This window comes from Pituophis catenifer, unplaced genomic scaffold (genome assembly GCF_029215685.1).
Source record: "Pituophis catenifer annectens isolate HBS135680 unplaced genomic scaffold, rPitCat1.0.hap2 SCAF_2, whole genome shotgun sequence".
Lineage (NCBI taxonomy): Eukaryota > Metazoa > Chordata > Lepidosauria > Squamata > Colubridae > Pituophis > Pituophis catenifer.
Window position 1 is genome coordinate 228107460 of NW_027256882.1, and position 23219 is coordinate 228130678.

At 37.7% G+C, this 23219-nt stretch overlaps 1 protein-coding gene across 1 annotated transcript in view; it reads right to left on the reverse strand.

Moving 5' to 3' along the window:
* Window positions 1–23219, reverse strand: part of ALDH1A1 (aldehyde dehydrogenase 1 family member A1) — a 47912-nt gene that overhangs the window by 14942 nt on the left and 9751 nt on the right. Inside the window, exons 2-6 of the mRNA XM_070935604.1 lie at window positions 12412–12516; window positions 8598–8738; window positions 6915–7044; window positions 3485–3546; window positions 783–911 (exon numbers count right to left, since the gene is read on the reverse strand). Coding sequence (XP_070791705.1) covers window positions 783–911; window positions 3485–3546; window positions 6915–7044; window positions 8598–8738; window positions 12412–12516 — 567 coding nt within the window. The remainder of the gene's footprint in view (window positions 1–782; window positions 912–3484; window positions 3547–6914; window positions 7045–8597; window positions 8739–12411; window positions 12517–23219) is intronic.

Below are 23219 nucleotides of genomic sequence, written 5' to 3' on the forward strand. Positions count from 1 at the left end.
AAAAGTATTTAATTAGAATCTTTTGGTCTGTGCCACTCATGACATGAGATCTCATGAGATCCTGGGAAGAAGCAGCAAGCCTGTAGAATTGGACAGTCTTGGCAGATCGCTTGCAATTACTTTGCACGCCAGGACCTTATGTAAGATTTTGAACTGAAAGCCAAAGCTTGAAACGTTGTCCACCCCAATGTAGGCTCAGTCCTCTTCATTTGATCCAAGTGGCTTCTAAGTGAGGATGTTTCGAATTACAATTTTATAACAGGTATATTTTACCCTGGGCACACCTTGCTTGACACTTGACAGTTTCATATAGCTCATGTTCAATTATTGGGTAAGGCAAACGTTTCAGTGAGAAACTTATATTAAAACATCAAGTCCAATTACCAGGTTTCATCACCGAAATGCTCATGTGAAACATCAAAACCACCCTTCCCATCCCCCTCCTTGCCCCTCCCTTTGCTTTTTCTGAGCCGGCTCTTGTTTGTTTTTGCCTCCCCAAAGAGTGAGGTTTGCCAAGATGTTCAGTCTACTAAGCTGCTAATGATTTGTTTTCTGAACAATTTAGGCTGGAAAAGCATGTGAGCTTCTAACCTTGGATGTGCTTCAGCGGTTTGCAATACAACACAATAGCCCAAGACAAGGCCAGGCATGCTGTGAGCTCCTCTGACACAAAGCAGACTAGCCCTTACCATTTATATGCACCGTCATGTAAAGATCACATTTACATCCATTTCCCTTCTTCTTCGGGACCTGCACACAGTCGTTTTGCTATGGCAACTCACCTCTTTAATTAAAGCGCCCATGTGAAGAGCAGTCAGTGGAGTTTGCTCGGCTGGCTTGACGACTACCGTGTTTCCGCAACAAAGGGCCGGGGCAATCTTCCAAATGAACATAACCAGTGGGAAGTTCCACTACAAAGGCACCGTAAGAAGCCATGACCAACAAATCATTATAACAAGTTTATATTTCCTACTTGTACTTTGTAAACGTCCACCACCCATCAGAAAACAGCCCTAAGTGTAAGACTGAGGTTTGATTAATATGTTTCCATTGAACCTAAGAAGAGACAGCCGACCAACTTGGGGCTCCTTTCAGGGGCCGGCACTAGAAACAAGGCTGTTGGTGTGTTGCCAAAGGGTAGAGAGCATCTTTTGAAGAGATTCAGAAACAATAAGCACTGTAATTAGTGAAGGTTATAAACTTTTATTAGACTAGATTGCATCAAAGGCTAAACTATTAGAACCAGGATTTATGGCTTTTGTTTACTTTCTTTCCTCAGCAAATCCTGGTGAGCAACCAGAGTGACCTGACAGGGGTCAACCAGACGCACCTTCCAATATTCCAGAGATTCAAAGGGCACTTATCTAGTCTAAAGCTGTAACTATAGCTATGGGCTATTCAAGTTATATTCTCATCTATCTATTCAATGTATGCACTCCTCCTATTCTGTTTCAAAGCAGGAGATGTAGAGCCTGTAGTACAGTGGACTAAAGCACTGTTATTAACATCTGCTGCTTGCAATTTCTGCAAGTTCAAATCTCACCAGGCTCAAGGTTGACTCAGCTTTCCATCCTTTCTAAGGTAGGTAAATTGAGGACCCAGATTGTGGGGGCAATAAGCTGACTTTGTATAAATATACAAAAGTATGAAGGCTATTGCTTAACGCATTGTAAGCCGCCCTGAGTCTCCGGAGAAGGGCGGCATATAAATTAAAAGCAAAAACAAAAAAAAAGATAAAATTTTAGCAAATGGTTAATAGAGATAATTAGATGATCAACCCTAAGTTCCCAAACCATTCCATGGTACTCAGATTTATGTTTGGAGGTGACACAGCAGGTATGAAGGCTCCAGTGAAAAGTTTCAGACACTGGCAGAAGTTCTCTATTTGAAGGGTAGAAGGATTATATAGTACTAACATCCTCCTTTACCTTCTTAGTATCTTCTGGCACTTCCCATCATATTTAATCTGTGAATCTAACCTGAGCTAGAGGTTTTATGAAGAAAGTGTTCTGATTTTTAAACATATTTTCTCAAGTCTATTTTGTACAATTTTGTCAACATTAAATGCATATAAAAAAACACACACACAATATTTCAAGTATAGCTATTTCAGGGGAATTGTAGAGCAAGCCACACGGTGCCCAATATTGCTAACACAGTTTCATTAACCATCTGTAGTCATGAAAAACTAAATCTATGAAGATCAACTTTAACAATGATTGGATGGAGACAAAGCAGAGCAACATCCATGCTAATGGTGAGTCTCATTCATTGAGAAACTACTGGAGACTTTTTCCTTTCCCTTGGGAAAGCTTGATGAAATAAAACCATCAGCCAGGTTCCCCATCGTGCAAAACCAGAACACAACACATTTGTATACAGTTCTACTAATGAGTTGTATACTGCAGACATGAGTGAAGAACCAGGGAGAAGGTACCTCAATTTCTTCATAGGCTTGTTGTTTTGTTGTTGACTGATGTATCAGTTTTACTTAGCCTGGTGCTTTCTGGATTTTTTGGGACTGGAGATCCCAGAACTTCTATTAATCAAATTAGCTGGGAATATTCTGTTAACCTCTTTTAGCCAAGCAGCCATCTTGTACACTATAAGTTTGCTACATCCTTCCTTTTAAGTTCTTTTGTTGACTGAAGCACAAAAGTTCCTGTTTGAGGCACTTTTATTTACATACTATAACACTCTTTTTGTATATTCTTTTCTTAGATCTCAGAAAGCTGAGTTCTACTAATGTGCAATCAGTTTGAAATGCTTTTGTGGCCGTCAGCAATCTTATCAATATCCCTTCAGATGATGAATTGGTTTCTGTTGTATTTCCAGTTTTATAAATGCTCTTAACTGTTTGTTTCTAAACCCAAATGGTGATTTGGGGGGAATTGTATGCCACTTAAAATTAGCTGATTGGAGCAATCTATATAGTCAGGAAATAAACAAGCAAACCAATTGTCCTCAGCAGGTGGCTTCAGGAATGTGAAAACATGCACTAATTATTAAACAAATTAATTTAAATGAAGAAACATCTAACTAAAAGTATGAATATACACTCAATCTTCAATCTAGAGAAACTGTCAGCATCTCTTAAATTCAATTCACAGGAAAAAGCAGATTATTGGGAGTTAAAATAGCTATGCATATATGCATTTTTGTCCATAAACACATAATTCAAGGGTACCCAACTGGGTGGGCCTAGATGTGTAGTCCTCAGAGCCCCAAAATTGTAAGCAAATGACAATTTTTAATGAGATAAAAGGGAGAAGTTAATAAATATTCAGGAGCTCAGTTTATGTATTTATTGACAAAAATTTAATTCAAGATAAATTAAAATTAAATTAAACCTATCAAACTGATGCATATTGTTCCATTTGTTGTTAGTTACAGCCTCTGGGACATAAAAAACCTATCCATGAATGGCAATTTATGTGAAGTGAAAGACATCACTCATTTTGTTTATTATATACATGATACTTACAGGAATGATTTGACCGCAAACTCCAACAGGTTCATGTCTAGTAAATGTGAAATAGTTTCCATCTAGGTAAAATAATAAGAAAACACAGAAAATATAGCAAGAGTAAAAGAAAATCTGCCTTGTTAACCTGTAATTGCTATAGGGCTAGGCTGTTGCAATTGTGGCCTGTTGCTACAGTATAATACAAGCAAATAAAATGCAAATGTGCTTAGATTCAATCATAACCAAATATAAAACTTAAGACAATAGAGTTGGTGAGCCACTCAACATCCCTTTTACACAGAAAAAAGGAATTTCAGCAACTCTACTTTTCCATTAAACAAGCCTGCATGACTGGTATAGCAACAAGACTAAATCTGTAAGGTAAAAGGTTGGAAGCTTTAATCCATCTCTCTCAGAAGTATTTTACATCTATACAAACCAGCTCTACCTTGTCTCTTGGTATTGCAGCATGACTTTTCTTGCTACCATCAATTATCTTCTAGGACAGGGGTCATTGATCTACAGAAGTATCCCCTCTCCCACCCCTGCTGCCTTCGCCCCCCCCCGAGCCATAAATGTTGGGGACCGCTGTTCTAGGGAACACCTTGCCTGGTTTTGTCCTCCATTCTAATTCTGGTAGGTGAGAGAAATAGGAGTCTCAGAACCTTAATTGCTTAAAAGATCAGAAAAAATGGCCCCAATTCTATTATGTCAACTCCTGATGCTGTGGAATTAAGTTGTGGGACCAGGATAATCAGTTTTTCTTTCCCAATTGATCAAATTCACGAGGGATAAATGAAATAAAATTCTTTCTAAAAATAAAATAAATAGTAGTACAGTGGTCTAAGGCACCCTGTTATTAAGCTGGTTATTAAGACCAGCTGCCTGCAATTACTGCAGGTTCGAATCTCGCCAAGGCTCAAGGCTGACTCAGCCTTCCATCCTTTCTAAGGTAGGTAAGTTGAGGACACAGATTGTGGGGGCAATAAGCTGACTTTGTATAAAATATACAAAAGGATGAAGGCTATTGCTGAGCACATTGTAAGCCGCCCTGAGTCTCCGGAGAAGGGCGGCATATAAGTCAAATTAAAAAAAAAAATGAAGAAAGAATACAAAAACCTTGTCAGTTTTCACAGATTGCAATTTAAAAATGATCTCACTTTTTAAAAAAAATAGAAAATATAAACTGATAATGGGAAGTCTGCTGCAGAGAGATTCTCATTGTATAAAATAAGCAACTGTGGAGCTTGTTCAGAGAACACAAATACCCGGGAAGCTTAAATAGCAACATATATAGGAAAATTAAGATTAAAATTCCAAATTTAGTTCATAGATCTGCTCTTGTTTACCTGATTGTTTACCAAGACAATCAGAAGCAAAATCCTCTGGTTGTTTCCCTGGACTTTTTCCAGCTTCTTTAATCAGGGGCTCAAAAGCATTTTGATATTCCTTTCATTTTTTAAAAATTGTGATACCCAGCTTCTTCCTTTGTTCTTAAAAAGCTTAAACTTGCTAACCAGCAGAAATGGAGGCACTTCAGAATAATCTCTGTATATTTGTCGTATGTTTGCATCTCTGCAGTTAATCCTCACTTACTGACTACAATTTGGACTTGCTAAGTGACAAATCATGAAATCGCAAAATCACATGACTGCTCCTGACTTTATAATGCCAGTTCATCAGTTTTGGCTGTAGCCATTAAACAAGTCACATGACACAATGACATGTGAGCACAAACTTGTGACTTCCTGCTGCCTTCGCTTATTGGAAGCCAGCTGTGAAGGTTGTAAAGAGTGATCACATGACCACAGGGTGTAGTGACTGTTGTAATGCCAGTTGCCAAGTGCTGAGTCACAGCTGTGTGACTACAGGCATGCTCCAATAGCCATAACTTTGAAGACCCTTTGTAAATTTACTTGTTCAGCAGTTCTGTAACTTAGATTGCTGAACAAGTGTTCACCAAGTGAGGACAACCTGTAATGTCTAAATAAATGCTGGCAAGTTCTTATTGGCATAATTACAGTGTATATGTTAAAATGAAAGTTTAAGCATGTAAAAAAATAAAAATGGACAAATTTTCTATTCATTTCTTTCTTCTGTTCTTTAGTTTATTTAGTTATTTGAGAAATTTAGTTTCAAGACCAGCAATTAACATCCTTTGAAATGTGCCCGGACCAGATAATATTTTGTCCATTGCAAATGACTTCAAAAATTAAAGTAATAATTGAAAGGTAAGTCTTACAATGTATATAAGATCATAGGGGAACCAGTTTAGCTAATTCTTATTTAGGACAAGTGACCAAAAATCAGTTTGGATTTCAAGAAACTAAAATACTAGAAGTCAACTTAGAGGAAGGGTGTGACCTTTCTAGTCTTCTGGAAGGCTGTGAAGATTTGGTCTTTTCACAAGATGTTAAGATGAATTCCATATGGATGTCATTTATATGGCTGAGTCTGTTATACCATGGGTCACCAATCTTTCAGACCTCAGGGACCACTAAATTCATAATTTTAAATCCCGCAGACCACTAATATGAATTAGTGACGGGATAGGGTCCTTCAGGCACTTAGTTTGGTCGCCTGTTAGCAGAGAGTAGCGCCCAGAGTCAACCCTAGCTTTGCTGTCCATTGCAGCTAGGAATCTCAAATACGGCCAAGAATGAACGTTTGTCTTGTAGCCAGCCATAGTGCTAGACTGCCCCCCTGCAAACTCTGTCTCTCGAGGATCCTAGCTGAAGTTTTGTGCGCTGCTCACTGAAGCACCTGGACTCCCGAGGGAGGGAGGGAAGAGCTGGAGCTACTAAACAGGCAGCCAAGCTAAGTGCCTGAAGGACCCCATCCCGTCAGCGAGTGGAATTAATTGTTTTGGCGGGTCTCTGATTTAGTGCAATATACAAAAATGCAAAGATTTTTCTGCGGACAACCAAAATTTTCTCATGGACCCCCAGTGGTCCATGAACCACCAGCTGGTGACCGCTGTGTTATACGTGTGTGTGTGTGTATTGTTTAAAGTCGAAAAATAACATATTTCCTGCAGCCTTAGATATTGTTCTTTTTAAAAGCTGGGCTCTTGAGGAAAAAAAAATCCAAAGATTCCTCAATTTGTATGGTTATACAATCAGTCAGACTGCAACATCACTTGGTAAAGAAAATATAATTGTATTCTTACACACAGAGAATACAAAAGCATTTAGAATAAAACCCGCTAATCCTTCCAACTGAAGGAACTTCAGTTAGGATGGAAAGTTACAGGAATGAATTATACAAGATGTACCAATCATTGAAAAAAAAACCCAAAATGAACCCTTACTGATAAAGCTTTATACTTTTATGTAACAGATTTCTAAAGGTTGCATTTTTCTCAGATGAAAAAGTTTTCACTCAAAGCTTCTTTTAATTCACATTAAACCAACTTTATCTCATGGACACCTTGTCCAGAGTGACTCACCCATGGGGATGGTACGTCCTTGGATTTTATCAGCCCAGCCAGCAAAATAGCGCAAAGTATTGATACAACCACCCAAGTCCATTAGGTAGGCATTTGAAAAAACCTTTCCGCCGTCAAGACTTTCCATTGTCTGAAACAAAGAATGGCTTAAAAAAATTAATCATTGTAGATAAATGAAAGAAATGTAACTGTCTTTAATACTGGTTTACTAAGAATTACACTAACTATGTCATGACGACTTAAGAATGGCATTGGGAAAGTAAGATTATCTTCAGTTGGGGACAGAACAATAGGCTTCAAAAATCTTACAAATCTTTTTATTTTTATTAAAGCAACTGAGCATTATGATCATGTTGCAGAAATGTATGTAATGAACCGAATCTGTAGCTTTGAGGGGTTTCCTAAGGAGTAATTCTAGAGTGGTTCTTTTGAGGATAGTTATCTAACTGATACATGATCTCAAAGGATAATGGCCATCAGCATGTATTAGCTCTAGAATGGAGTTGTTTAATCTCAGAGAAGACTGCAGCCGGTAAACATACTCTTTGCTCGACTCTTGCTGTATCATTTTTCTGGAAGATGTTGCCAGTACTATTTCTAGAGCGAAATTCACTCCATGGAAAAAGGAAAATACTTTGCATTTTGAACTAAGCCCCAGAACATAATCCTCTATTACTTTTTTTTTGACTACTATTAAGTTATTCATTCACTTTAGTTAGATATAACAGTTTAGCTGTCAAAGACTGAGTAACAGGTTTTTCAAATGACTGCTTCCAAAGTTTAGGTAATCTACCAATTTATTCAAAACACAGCCACACACACCCACAGATATTCAATAATAGCACAAAAGATTAAATATTGCTTGTAGTTGATGTATCGTTCATAAAATGTTACTTCACAGCCCTTTCTGAATGAAGATATTTATTTTATATTTGTAAATTTGGTTTTGTGGGCTGAGCAAAGAATGGAAAAGAAATGGTTAAACCCATTGGGATGGGTTCCACAACCATTTTCATTCTTTCATCTATAATGCACCCACATTCTTTGAAATTAGTCAATGAATTCATTCAATTTCTCCAATTTTTCCTCCTTGTTTGAGAGATGATAATCTCTGCATCAAATTTATAGTTGATTTAAAAAAAAAAAAAGATTAAGACTTTGAACATGTAACTGAAGATTGTACTTTTTATTCTCAGGTCCTGAGGTGAACAGCGTCAAACTAGATGGGCTTGTGCAGGAAAGCAGCAAAACAAATCCAACATTCTTATACTTTAAACATTCTTCTAAAATTGTGGTTGACCTAAAGGTTACTTTGGAAATTTGGAGACTCCCCTCAGTACAACTTGGTTTTCAAATTAATACTGGGAGCATTACCTGGTGCCCTCTTCACTTCATTATTTTTCTTCAGTAACAGTGATGAAATGTTACCTTATCACACTAGGTCATTTTTCTGTCTTGCTTAAGAAAGACAAGGGAGATCTTAATCTATCTTGTATAACTCGCTGAACACAACAGGCAGCTTTTCTGACAAGGAAACAATGTGGATTTTTCTAAACTATAACTTTGGGTTGGTTATATTCTCTTAAAACAAGAATATATCATTTCACTGGAGTACTCAAAGGCATTGAAAGAATCTCATTGTAAAAAGATAGGTTTGCTTAAGAGTCAGCATATTAGACTTACAGCTAAGAAAAGATAGTCTCTTTCAATTAAATCCGCCAGTTTGTTCAACAGCCTGCCCCTTTCTGAAGCATCTGCTGTCCTCCAGGAGGATCCAAACTCAAATGCTTTCCTTGCTGCTTTAACAGCTTTGTCAACGTCTTCCTGTGGGGGAAAAAAAACCTCACACATGTCATATCAATACTTTTCAGATCATGATTATTAGTGATTGTTCACTAGAGTAACAATTCTGCAAACGCCCACATCAGCACAATTCCAGGCATTTTCCTTTCTTAACACTATTGTTAGTACACATTAACATTTTCTTCGTTCTCCAGAAGATATAAATAAGTGTAGAGTTTTCTTCCATTCAATTATGTCCAGTTCTCAGAGATTGCGTGGACAAGTCCTGGACTTCCTTGGTTTTTTCGTTTGAAAAAAACATTTCGCTTCTCATCTGAACCAAAGAAGCTTCTTGGAGGAGATATAAAACATTCTTCAAAGGAAAAAAAACCAAGAAAATTCAGTTGCCTCTTCGAAAAAGACATGTTAAGATTACATTTTGTTTCTTTAAATGACCATTTAAAAATATAATCATTTTTAAATATTTCCTAGTGATTGTAGCTTGAATGAACAAACTGAGTGAAATGGTTTATTTTACAATCCCATGCACTTCTTTCCCTTATAATTTGATTTTTGGAGCAAGGAAAGAGTGTTTTCTGAAATGAATAATCCTTTGCAGTGTCATTTGTAAGCACCAGTCAAAGTCCTAAAATTTATTGGTTCATCTATTAAATATTAGAATCTGGAGTTTACATTTATTTGTATGATTTGTAGATTTGTGCGCTTCAGAAAACCATTTAGTTATTAGCAATCATTGACACTATATGGCTTAGGACAGGGGTCAGCAACTTGCAGCTCGGAAACAGCATATGGCTCTTTCACCCCTCTGCTGTGGCTCTCTGTCACTCAAAATATGCGTCACAACTGCCAATGTGTGACATCCGCTGGCACGCGATTTTCAACCCCCGGTAAGCCAACTATGGATAAATCCAAGAAAAGAAAAGTTTCAGAAGGAAACAGAAAAGTTTCAGAAGTAAACAGAATGTTTAATTCAACTACATATGCTAGTTTTGTGGCCGCTCAAGAAATAGTCAGGCATGGGAAGGGTTTTGTGGCTCCCGGTGTTTTCTTTTCTGTGGGAAACGGGTCCAAATGGCTCTTTGAGTGTTTAAGGTTGCAGGTGTCCCCTGGCTTAGGACATGGATATCTGAGACTGCTTCCCTCCAAGGTTTCTACTTTTCGGGTTTGTTCTGGCAATGGATGTAGAGAAGAGCAGGCAGAGCTGTGGGAGGTGGAGTTAAACACGTCATCAGCTTAGAGTGTTCCCAAAAGCGCTCTAAGTCCAGCTCCTCCTGAATTCGGTTGGCACCAAATTAGTGTTGAACTTTAATCGACCAGATTCTTCAGTATAGGCTTGAATAAATATTCTATAATGCAATCCAACCAATAGTCCGGATTCTTTGCACCTCACAGTGGATGTACTTTAGGTACCCTCTATTAAATGTTGTTGTCGTGCAGGACCAACGTAGTGTGCCTTCTCTTGAAAAGGGCAGAGCATTCTCTCCTGGGTTTTGAAAAGTTTTGGTCTCAAGTCTTGGGTTAATGTATTATTGCATTTGGGGGTAGGGTATTTTGTTTGTTTTTTATTGCTTTTAAGATTGTTTTAGTTTGGGCTCTCTGTGTGTTTTTATATTTTGTCTATTTTTATTTTTATTTTGTTTTCTAACCAGAGTCCATCAGAGTTGGGTGGCTATAACAAATTTGAATAAATTAACACAGATATTTGAAAAAAACCCACACTTAATAGAAATTAACCTGAACGGTCACTTTCTCAAATTGTTAAACCTTTTACGAAACGACAAACATATCTAAATCATTGTAACAAATTGCATTATTGAACTGGAGGCAGAGGAAACAGCAACTGATTTCATTTGTAACACTATTTTTATTTATTTATTTAAGAGGAGATGATAAAATGAACTGCATAATTAACCATCTCTTTGCCCTCTTTGAAAGGTACTCCTGGATATGGGCACATGATTCAGTTGACATTACAAGGAGAGATCAGCCAGTACTAAGCAAATGTGCAGTTTTAAAAATACTTCTAAAAGGGATCTTTGGACTGAATGCAAAGAACATACTTTCTAAATGACTTTCACTATTCAAAAAATTAACACAAGGCTTCCATCAGTCACAGAGTTTTGTCCTCTGTATGGTTCAGGTCAGACAGGAGCCCCATTGCTGACACTTCAATTGCTTTTGCAATCAAACCAGGACTTCTCACTTAAGATGCATATAAATCTGATTTTCCAACTTTGGCCAAGTACCTTCCTGTATTATGAGGGATTCCTTCTTCCATCTAGCGTTAAGGGTTAGAAACAAGGTTAAAACCAAATATAAGTTAAACATACATTCTCTGTTTGTTAGGACAATCCTTACTTTGGGATTGTCCTGGGCACTCAACATCACCTATCAAATGATGAAAATGTCCATTTCCAGTTATCTGCCCAATCCATCCAGCAATAGCAAGGAAACAACTTTTGCGTTTGCTGCTCTTTACAATTACAGCATGTGAGCACTTGAGAAAGGCTACTATATATGGGGTGCAAAAAAAAAAAAAGGCTACTATATATGGGCTGTCATCATTGAATAACAGCAAAAAACTTCTCAGAAAACTCTTTATGCTGCTTCTCATGGTGTTCCAGATTTCTGCAGCCCAGATCTGATGGTTCTCAGTCTTGAGATATAGTGGGAGGTACAGAAAACAATAGTCATAATAATGGCCTTGGCCTTTCATGGCTGTGCTTGGATTTTCTGTACTTATCAAGTTTAGCAGTCCTGCCTGGTGGGAGTATGAGATGGGGAGGGAAGATCACTTTTTTTTTTTTAATTTGATTTATATGCCGCCCTTCTCCGAAGACTCAGGGCGGCTTACAATGTGCTCAGCAATAGCCTTCATCCTTTTGTATATTTATACAAAGTCAGCTTATTGCCCCCACAACTGGGTCCTCAATTTACCTACCTTAGAAAGGATGGAAGGCTGAGTCAACCTTGAGCCTTGGCGAGATTCGAACCCTGCAGTAATTGCAGGCAGCTGGTCTTAATAACCAGCTTAATAACAGGGTGCCTTAAACCCCTGTACTACCAAGGCTCTTGTATGAAGGGAGCAATTGCTTATTAGCAATCTATTAACAATAGTTAGTATTCATTTATTTAATTGATAAGGCCATTAAATCAGAAATGATGCTAGGGCAGGATACCATAGATTTGTGTTTTTCAAACCTGGCAACTTTAAGATGTGTGAACTTCAATTCCCATGCTGGTTAGGGAATTCTGGAAGTTGAAGCCCCCACATTTTAAAGTTGCCAAGTTTTTTTAAAAAAATCACGAAAAACAAAATGCCACATGTAGAGATGCACGGAAAAAGAAAATCCCAGCAATCACTCAAACAGGATCACAAAATCAACTTGGTCCATAACCTGCTTGAAAAGCCAAGTCAATCGTTGATTTGCCTAGGAAATCATTTTGCATCCAACAGAATTATGGAAGTGTTTGGAACTGTTGAAAGCTTATTTATGACTGAGAAATCCTTCCAAGTATTCACTCTCTCTCTGCATGTGTCTTTGCTATATTTAGTTCAGAAACTTGAGGAAATGAATTATGGGTTAACTTAAATATGGAAATGCACAGAAATAGGTGTTCCAGTTTTAGTCTTGACTGTTGATCACGCTGGCTGGAATGGAAATCCATGACACAGCAAAGATTAAAAGCGTACCTTATCTCCTTCTTCCACCTCACAGATTTTCTCTCCTGTTGCAGGATTATAGACAGGAAATTTTTTGCCACTGACTGAATTGTGCCATTCATTGTTTATAAATATCTGTAAGAAAATACAACACAAAGGTTGACACCGATGTTATTAAATGCCATATTGCATTTCTCTGATATGTCTGTCTTTCTCTTTCACACACACACACACACACACACACACACACACACACACACACACCATTTGCAAAAATTATGCCCTTTTGAAATAAAAGATGCTGCTGAACAATCACATTCTTATGGAATGTTATAATCGCTTCCACAGGGAGATAGGCAGCCTATAAATATAGTAAGTAAGTAAGCAGGTAGGTAGGTAAATAAGTGAGGGAGGGAGCGAGGGAGGGAGGATAAGCCTGTCAATAGAAGAGACAAGGCAGTCCTCATGGCAGGCTTGAGGGAGAGATTAATTTCAGCTTTTAAAAACTGTTCTGGCTCACATAGCATTTCACTCAAAATGGTAATTGGAATCTACAATCTACAATCATAAATGTGTTCATGTATCCTCTGTGGAGAGGATAGGACAGTGATGGTGAACCTTTTCAGTGACGAAAAGGTCATCTGGAAATGTCGCGCACACGCACGGTTGTTGGGATCGCGCTCCAAAAAAGTCAAACTTAGGGGTTCTAGTGCACATGCACGCCCAATGATCAGCTGGCTGGCGCACACGCACAGGCTGGTTTTCGGCACTGCCGCGAGCATGAAGGAGAGTTGATCGTCATGCACGCATACGAGCCAGAAACCCGGAAGACAAACAGGCAAGGCCGTGCATGCCATGCGACATGGCTTTGTGTGCCAATTTGGGCACACGTGCCATAGGTTCGCCATCACGGTGATAGGACATAGGAGGGAGGGAAGATTCCTTTACTCAAAGCTTAATGCTTGGTTAAACTGGCCTTAGGACTGACTGAAGCTGAAGAGAGTTTTTGTTAGCAGCCAAGAGATGGAGTTAAAAACAAGTATTTTCCTTGCTCTTCATTTTCAACAGCTGGCTGACCACTAAAGTGACCAGTGTTCACCTTCTAATATTTCTTCTCTATAAATCTTATTTTATTTAAGCCTCTCAGATATTCCATAAACCCTGCATTTCTCTGCATGGGACGTGCCAAGACAGTCACAATCTACTTCCAGGGTGTGTAGATGGGTAGCTAGATTTGTATGTTTTTAATCAATCCCTATGCTGCCTCCATCACAAAAGTAATTTGTGGTGGCTTACATAATAATAGTGTTAAAAACAACATTACAATCATAAAAATAAATTACAATCTCACGGTATGCACATGGCATGCCATGTTGTTTTTGGCTCCTACCTGTAGTATTTGTAAATTACAGGTGGTAACCTAGGTGGATTAAAAATAAACCGATGCTTTCTTAACCTTTTTTTGTTGTTGTTTTTGTTGAAAATTTTAATGTCCTTCTACCACCAAAATATTCATTTCTAGGGTTGGTCTAGCCATTCCTTGTGGGGATGGATAGGGTGGAGATCAGGTGAACAGCAAAATAAAAACAGTTCAGCTGAATTGCCATTTATTGGAACTCACCAACTCTGCAGTCATTTACCATTTCTTCAGATTTATTTAGACTGAAATGTAAGGAATTGTATCAAATGTAGTAATTCTAATTTTAATTCTATTAATTCTAGTTTTATTATGACCAGTAATGGAAGGATCTCTCCTAATTTCAGCATAGCAATGGGGGCAGCAGTGAAATCTGGCTAGATCTATCCGGCTCGTGCGAACCGGTAGTGCCGGCAGTGGGAGGGTCTGCCCACCTGCTGGGACGTCATTATATCCTGTTTTTGACCCTCTGCACATGTGCAGAAGGCTCTGTGCATGCACAGAAGAGCCATGCACGCTCACATTTCCGAACCGGTAGCGAAGGTAAGTGCATTTCACCACTGAATGGGGGGGCATATTTACTCCAGTTAATTTCTAACATCCTTATAGAACATATAATTCTCTCTCTGTCTCTGTCGGTCTGTCTGTCTCTCTCTCTCCCTCTCCCTCCGTTTCTCTCTCTCTTACACACACACACACACACACACACACACACACACACACACACACATATCTATGCACTTACCTACATATTAGATTTTAATCCTGCCTTTACAAGTCATTCAAGGTTGCAAACATACACAACATTCCTTCCTGTTCCTATTTTCCTACAACAACAACCTTGTCAGTTGGGTTGGGTTGAGAGAGGAAGAGTGGTCTAAGGTTCCCCAGCTGGCTTACATGCCTAAGGCAGAACTAGAACTCACACAACTCAACATGCACAGGCTACAGAACTCCTTTGTTCTTCTCTGCAATGAAATATTGTATTACACCACCACATGGGAAGTCAGAGGTGATGATTCGGTGTGTGCTCCACATTTTATGTAAATGCGATGGACAGTGGATGAGATCATTTTATCCAGCCCCAATTCATCATTTCATCCTATTGGCTTAGCTTTTTTTTTTTTAATTGAGTTTTTAACTCTTTTTTTTTTACAAAGGTTTTTTACAAACTAAAAACAATACCAATTTAAAGAAAAAAGAAAGTAAACAGAAGTGATCATTAAACAGAAAAGAAATAAAAAAAAGAAATATATAAAAAGTGACTTCTGATCTTCTTTATAGTAATTATAAATGCATTTATAATTTGTCCTCTCTTTCCAAGGTTAAGCTTAATTTTTAGACTACAAATAAATCATGAAATTGGCCTCTCGTCTTCCCATACCAGGTAACCATCTCTTAAGAACAATAATGATGATAATGGTGTTACTTTAACCTTGTACAAACTATGATATGAACAACTGGGAAATTGCACCCATTTCTTAAAAGTTAGAAACATAATATAAACCCAATTTTAACTTTGGGCAAGCAGTGGAAACAAACTTGGTTTCAAAATCTCTTTCGTACATAAAGTTGGTATAAGTTGACCAATAAAAGAATCTAATGGGGAACCTAGTAACTAGGCTCAGAGGCAGATGCTGAATGAATGAATAAATCCAAGAGTGATCGACTCACAATAAAAACTAAATCAAGCATGAATAAGTAAGAAGCAGAATGTTAAGTAAAAAATAAAAGAGGTACTTGGCAGCTCATTCAGCTCCTAAAGACAGAGAGTAAGGTAAATATTAATATAATAGTGCTGGGTCTGTGAAATGACAGTATATCAAATTCATGTACGTTTGTGAAAATAATGAGGCATGCCTTTTTCGGAAGGTCTCCTAGCGTGTACTTATCAGCACCTTTAGCCCAATGGCTCAAAGATTTACAGGAGGTACGGTAAAGTGTTTTTTATCAGGGCAACCTGGTCTACCCAAATATGGGACGGAGCATACTGCTTCCACTTTCCCCTTTCAGCAGCCTTCGCAGGCAGTCGCTTTTGCGACAAACTATTTTTGTGTTAAATTTATATATACCGACAAAGAAGTAAAGGGAGACTAGTATAGATCTATTTCAAGCTATTTAGCTCTCGTCAGATAGTCATACCAGTGGTGAAGTTCAGCCGGTTCTATCCGGCTCGGACGAATCGGTAGCGCTGGCGGCGGGAGGCTCCGCCCACCTTCCCAGATGTCATCACATCCCGTTTTTGACCCTCTGCACATGCGCAAAGGTGTCACGCACAAGCATAGCGCACACACACTCACATTTGTGAACCGGTAGTGAAGGCAAGTAAATTTCACCCCTCAGTCATACCCTTCCGGGATTCAAACCCGGGTTCAAATCTCAGAAGGGTATGGCTACCTGACGAGAGCTAAATAGCTTGAAATAGATCTATACTAGTCTCCCTTTACTTCTTTGTTGGTAAATATAAATTTAACACAAAAAAAAGGAGGTACAGTACTTTTCATTATTTCCTCACGTCATTATTTTCAGTCACAACTTGGATATAACAGAACCAATATGGCTTGGAGAAGTAAATCTTTTATTTAAGTTTACAAGGAAGAAGCTTGATGAGAAATAGAGAACTCTAAATTTATTTATTGAAAACCCTGTACTCAGTGTGCCCCTATTTTTTTCTTAAAATTTCCATGGAACTTAATCTTAGTTTAAAATAAAATCAGTTCCCATGACGGTATCCTAGATCATATACAGGTAGTCCTTGACATACAACCACAACTGAGTCCAAAATTTCTGTTGTTAAATGAGACATGGGTTGAGTAAGTTTTGCCCCATTTTATGACCTTGCTTGCCATAGTTGTTAAGTGAATCATTGCAGTTGTTAAGTTAGTAACGTGGTTGTTCAGTGAGTCTGACTTCTCTATTACAAAAGGTAATCAATCACATCATTCCAGGACGCTGTGACCGTCAAAAATATGAGTCAGTTGCCAAGCATGTGAATTTTGAAAACATTATCATGGGGATGCTGCAATAAGGCATAAGTTACTTTCCCCCCTGCCATTGTAACTTTGAATGGTCACTAAATGAACTGTTGTAAGACGAGGAGTAGCTATACTGTATTCAGGAAAAATTTGTGGATAGAACTTCCCCTATACAGTAGTGGCCAAAATTGTGGAAACCTCTTGGGAAAAGTGTATTTTTGAGGTTTGGTGGCTAATAACAACACTTTTTTTGGAATTTCAAGATAATCATATTCCACCGCTGGAATGGCCTGGGAATAGTCTAGACCTTAACCCAATTGAAAATCTATGGAGCCGACTAAAGAAACTTGTTAATCAGAAGTGACTCAGCAATAAAACCCAGTTAATAGAAGCAATCATTCAATCTTGGTTTCACATTATAACAGCTGCAGAATTAAAAGACTTGGTTCACTCCATGGGAAGACATTGTCAGGCCGTAATTCATGCTCAAAGTTACCCAACTAAGTATTAACTGATGTGATAATTTTTGTATATCTCGTTTTTTCTATGTGTTTCACTTTTCTTCTTTATACTGTAACTGCTATTCTAATAGCAAATCCTTCATAAAAAGTTATTGCATTACATTCTTTGATTAAATTATCTTTCCATTGATATATAATTTTGTGGTACTACTCCCCAAAAAACTGGTGTTATTAGCTAGTTTTAGAAAATACACTTTCCCCAAAAGGTTTCCACAATTTTGGCCACTATTGCAACTTTCATTGTCTCCCAAGATGTGTTCATGAGCCTCCAGACTCCTCTGGAGTTCTCGGGACCTATGAAACTAATCACAAGGAACAAGAAAGTGGGAATACTTGTCAGGAGTCTGATTCTGTCTCCATTGGGTTACAGAGAGCCAAGATGGTAGAGAAGAATACTGTGACATTTTAGCTTCCAATGATGGATCCCATATATTCTATATTGGTAGTCCTGAACTGACAACAGTTCACTTAGTAGCCATTCCAAGTTACAACAGCACCGGAAAAAGTGACTTATAACCATTTTTCACACTTATGACCATTGCAGCATCCCCATGGTCATGTGATTTACATCTGGATCCTTGATAACTGACTCACATTTATGACAGTTGCAATGTCCCGGGGTCACGTAATTCCCTTTTGCAACCTTCTGACAAGCAAAGTCAATGGGGAAACAAGATTCACTTAACAACCGTGTTACTAATTTAATAACTGTAACGATTCCCTCGACAAACGTGGCAAGAAAAGTCATCAAATGGGGCAAAACTCATTAACAATTTTTTCACTTAGCGACAGAAATTTTGGGCTCAATTGTGGTTGTAAGTTGAGGACTACCTGCATAGAACTACTCAAGGTTTTCAGTTTCCTTGATCTGGACTACCGTATTTACATTTCATGGGAAGTAGCAGCTTTTATCCAGAAACCAGCCAGAAATCCCTGAAATTCTTCAAGCACAGATGTAGTAGGTGCTCTCTGCAAGATTCAGTTATCAACATCACCTCTGCATTCTGGATTATCTTTTATTTTACAAGACTTTCCAGGGGATTCTCATTCAGAATGCTTTGGAAATGGCTGTGGAGTCAAAATCTTCCTTTCTCAAGAAAATTCAGAGCTGGAACCACAACCCAAGTTAATGAAGAGCTCATCTGAATGTATTGTGCTCTAACCTGTAAGGAATAATATCACCCGGAATAGTCCAACTATTCCATCATCTTCTCTTGGCCAAGATATTAACCAAAACACTTGAGGCAATATCATTTCAACATAGTGAAGGTGAGGTCGAAATGTATCTAGATAAACATCACCATCCATTAACATTTGGAGCTGTATTTGGTGCATCATCATAAACCATATTTCATCCAAAAAAAGAAATCTAGGTAAATAATGTAAAAAAAAAAAAACTTATTCTAGAGAGATCTATCACTTGTCGAGCCCCATTACATGGCACAATCAAAGAAAGAATCACAGACATCAATAAGGAGCTTTAATGCAAGAATTGAAAGGAAAATAGAATCTTAGAAACTGCAGTAGGTTTCATTTATTATCTATCTATCTATCTATCTATCTATCTATCTATCTATTTATTTTGATTTTTATACTGCCCTTCTCCAACAGGACTCAGGGCGGTGAACAGCCGAGATAAAACATATAAAATTTAAAAAACAGTTTAAAAGACATTAAATAATTTTGGCCCTCAATTTAAAACAACCCAGTTAAAACCAATTTCAAATTAAAACCGAAAGGATGGGATCCTAATGTATATTATTATACATTGAAGCACAAACATCTCTTTAAATGTTTTTAATCTCTTCTTCCTGGGCTTTTGCAGCTTGGATTGAATTTCTGTTTATGAGATAAACTTTTAACAAATTTCACCAGTGACAGAGATCAAGAATCTGGTCGACAACTAAGACTAGGGAAGACCCCGGGAGAAGACCTAATTCCTCCAAAATTGATTGAAAATAATGTTAGCTTCTGGGCTCCCACCCCGGCCTTGCCCTTTACTAATATTGACACCTATGGGCGTGTACTCAAGGATTGGGGGTACACAATCATTGTTCCTACATACAAAAAAAGGGAAAAAGGATGCTGCTGCTAATTATAGACTGATCAGCCTCTCCAATACAATCAGCAAAGTTTGTGCAGGTCTCCTACTACAGAAACTCCAGAACTGGCTAGAACAAGGAGACAGACTTGTAGAAGATCAAGCCAAATTTAGGGCAGGGTGAGCTACCATAGACAAGTGCTTAGTCCTCCAGTATCTCATTGAAAAATACTCCTCCTGCAACACTATCTGCCTTTATGCCACCTTCATAGACTTCAAAGCAATTTTTGATTCCATATCACAAGTCAAACTCTGGGAAAAACTAGAGGCCTCTTTGGTTGACTTCATCCAATATATATTTCATGAAGGGACGTCACTCAAAGCAAGATGTCATCCCCAGAGCCATCTCCTCAATGCCATTGGAACTGAGAAAGGTGTAAAGTAAGGTTGTATATTGGTCCCATTCTTATTCAACATCTCTATCAATTCCATAGTGGACCATCTCCTTAATACACACTTTCACTCCCCCAAATTATCTGGAAGACACATCTCTGTTTATGCAGACAGCGCATCAATACTTTCAAGAACCTCTCTTTTTTTTTTTTATAGAAGAGATTGAAAGAAGGGAGGAGATTGTGAATCAGCAATTTGAAAAATTTAAGCAGGAAATTAAAGAATTGGTGAAATCTATGGCTAATGGTTTTACAGAATTTATGATGCAGTTGGACATAAATACTAATGCACTAGAGTCTAAAATGGAAGGAATTCAAGATAAATTGGACAATAGAATCCAAAAAATTGAAAATGACTTGATAAATATTCAGGATAATAGCTTAGAAGAAAAATCTAAAATGAATGCCGATCAAAAGTATGGTAATGCAGAAAATCTGCAACAGAAGATTGAAAAAGAGATTTTAATGGCACAATATAATTTCACAGAATATGCGATAAGATTAAGAGGTTTGCAGGAAAATAATAGAGATGATTTAAGGAAAATATCTTCTGAATTTCTAGCTGGGATTCTAAAGGTTCAACCTGATGAAGTGTTTTGTAGGATTGACAGAGTTTATCGAATTAACTCCTGGATTGCCAAGCATAGGCAATTGCCTAGAGATGTGGTGATTTATTTTACAGACAAAGAAATTAGGAATAACATCGTGCAAAATTCCTTCAATTCTAAGTTGCAATTGCATGGAAGAAAGATTTGGATTTACAAGGAACTCCCACCTAAGATATTGATGGAAAGGAAGAAATTTGGTTTTCTGGTGAATGAGTTAAAAAAGAGAAATATCTTATACAGGTGGGACGCCCCAGTGGGTATTATATTTAGATATCAAGGAGAAAGATATCAGCTAAACACTGTTGAAAGAGCGGAAGAATTTTATCAAAATAGGTTGAAAATGAACTTAACATCTTCAGGTATAACATAGGATAAGCAGAAGGAGCTGGAAATAAAGGTAAAATATCGAAATATAGAGACTGTACCAGAAGAATTGCCTTTGGATTTATTGGATACCCCAGCTGGATTATCTACAAATCTGAGAGAAGTGGCATCTAACCTTAAAGTGATGACTTATCAAGGCAAGGACAAGCACGGAAACCAATTAGGTGAAATACAAGGGATAAAAAAGAAATATGAGATACAAAAACAAAACCAACAAGACCAATCTACAAAGCAGAACAAAATCCGACCGGATGATACACAATCTGTAGAAAAGAAACCAGGATGGAAAACAAACCCACAAAAAGAAAAGAAAAAAAGAAATAGGTGGCATAAAAATAGAAATTTCTAAATCAGGCAACAGTGAAGCCAGTGACTTTAAAATATGAATTATTATGTGTAAACACAGAAGAGGCGACGTATTGGTTAATATCATCCTGAAGATTGTGGCAGATCTCTGCATGGCCGTAATTTGGGGACGTAAAATGAGCCTTAAACTGATGGATTTGAATTATCCATTTTGGAATTTTTTTTTTTTGTGTTGATAAATATATTATATTATTTCGAATTACAAGGCAAGAGAATTATGCTGGGGCATGCAGAAGATCGGGTTGTTACCCACTACGATGACGGGAATTAATAATCCTGATGAAACCCATAATTATTACTATATGGAATATAATTATAATGTCACTCGGGTGGTTGTTTTTACTTTTATATATATAAGAAGATATTTACTACTGATGGGGGCAGATATGATTGAAGATCTTGAATAAACTGTTGCACCAGCAAGTTACGTTACCTGATTATGGATGTTGGTTCTACCAATCCAGTGGAAAGATCTTAAAGAAGATACTATATGGATTATAAATTTAAAGTTATTGTCTTTTCTTTTTTTTTTATTTAGATATAATGGAAAATATAGACATAGATTTTTAAGTAGTGTGGGCAGTGAATCAAAGATATTAAGAAATGTTGTATGGTAATTTTGCTTGATAGTGGGTGAATAAGCTAGTTAGTAGATTGATTAGTCTAAGAAAAGGGATTTTTAAGTGATATATTTAGGGGAGTGGAGGAAATGGATAGAGTGGAATAAATGTTAAACTAGATTTGATGGGGAAGGCTGCTTTGAAATGTCATAGTAATATACATAGAAGATTAAATGTTAAAGTAGGACTTATTGTATAGTTTTAAAGTGGAGAAGTTATTTTATAATGTCATAGTAATGTCTTTTTTTTATTTCCCTTTTTTTCCCTTTCTTTTCTCTTTTCTCTTTTCTGAAATGTATGGATAAAGGGGGATGTTATAATATTAATAATATTTTTAGTAAGTAAAGGTCAATATCTAGAGGAGGGAGTAAGTAATCTGTTATGAATTAGGGTTTTTTTGTTATGAAGAAGTCACAGGGGGGGATGGGTGAGGTGGGGAGGGGGGGTTAGGGAGGGGGAGGGAGAGGGGGAAAAAGGGGGGGGAAATCTGTATTTAAAAACTTTTTCAATAAAAAAAAAAAAAGAACCTCTCTTGGCCTTAGCCAATAGCACGATATTGCAAGCAATAGCATGATATTGCAAGGAAGACCAGCTAGAACTCAACTATCAGAAAACCAAAACCATAGCATTTGCCAAAAGGCACCACATTTAAAGGATAGATGGTCACAAGATTGATCAGGTCACCTGTTTCAGATATCTGGGAGTCATCCTACACTCTGCCAATAGTAGGAACCCCCATCCTCTGGGGACTATGTCACTAAAAATGCACAGAAAAGCTCAGCTGCCATTCTTAGGTGGCTCCTACATTCTGGCAGCACTCAAATTATTTGAAGCCAAGCTATTAGCACAAGTTCACTATGTACTCAGCTGAGCCCCTTCTTCAATTTTTACACTATTACAACTTGTTCAGTCCAATTTCCTAAGATTGGACCTTCAAGCCCCAAAATATATCTCTAATGCCACACTGAAACAGGCCTTGTGAAAGTAGAGCCTAGAATATGGGTGACCATATTCAAATACTGGCTCAGACTATCATTTTCCCCCTTGGCCTTGCCCCACTCCATCCCACTAGATGTGGGATGATTTCCAGGACAATGGAAAAAGACAGTGACAACTAAAATCTCATACTTGGGCTTCTCTCTAGGTTTTCTACTCAACATGGAATATGATCAGGCCAAAGCAAAGAAAGCCAACTGGACCTAACTAGGTCCCCATCCTTTATTGTCAGTAAACCCAACAGATAGGTCACAAAACTTTACTCTGGCTCAATGTCACACTCTCCCCCTCAGTTGTCCTTGAAGGCCAATAAAGGAAGATCTACAACAAAGAGATAATGACCCTGTGACTCTGGACACATCGAAACAGCAGAACGTGTATTCTCCAGTGCAGATATACAGATATATTCATACTAGCCTCACCTCAAAATACTTTATTGCATAACTACCCAGAATACA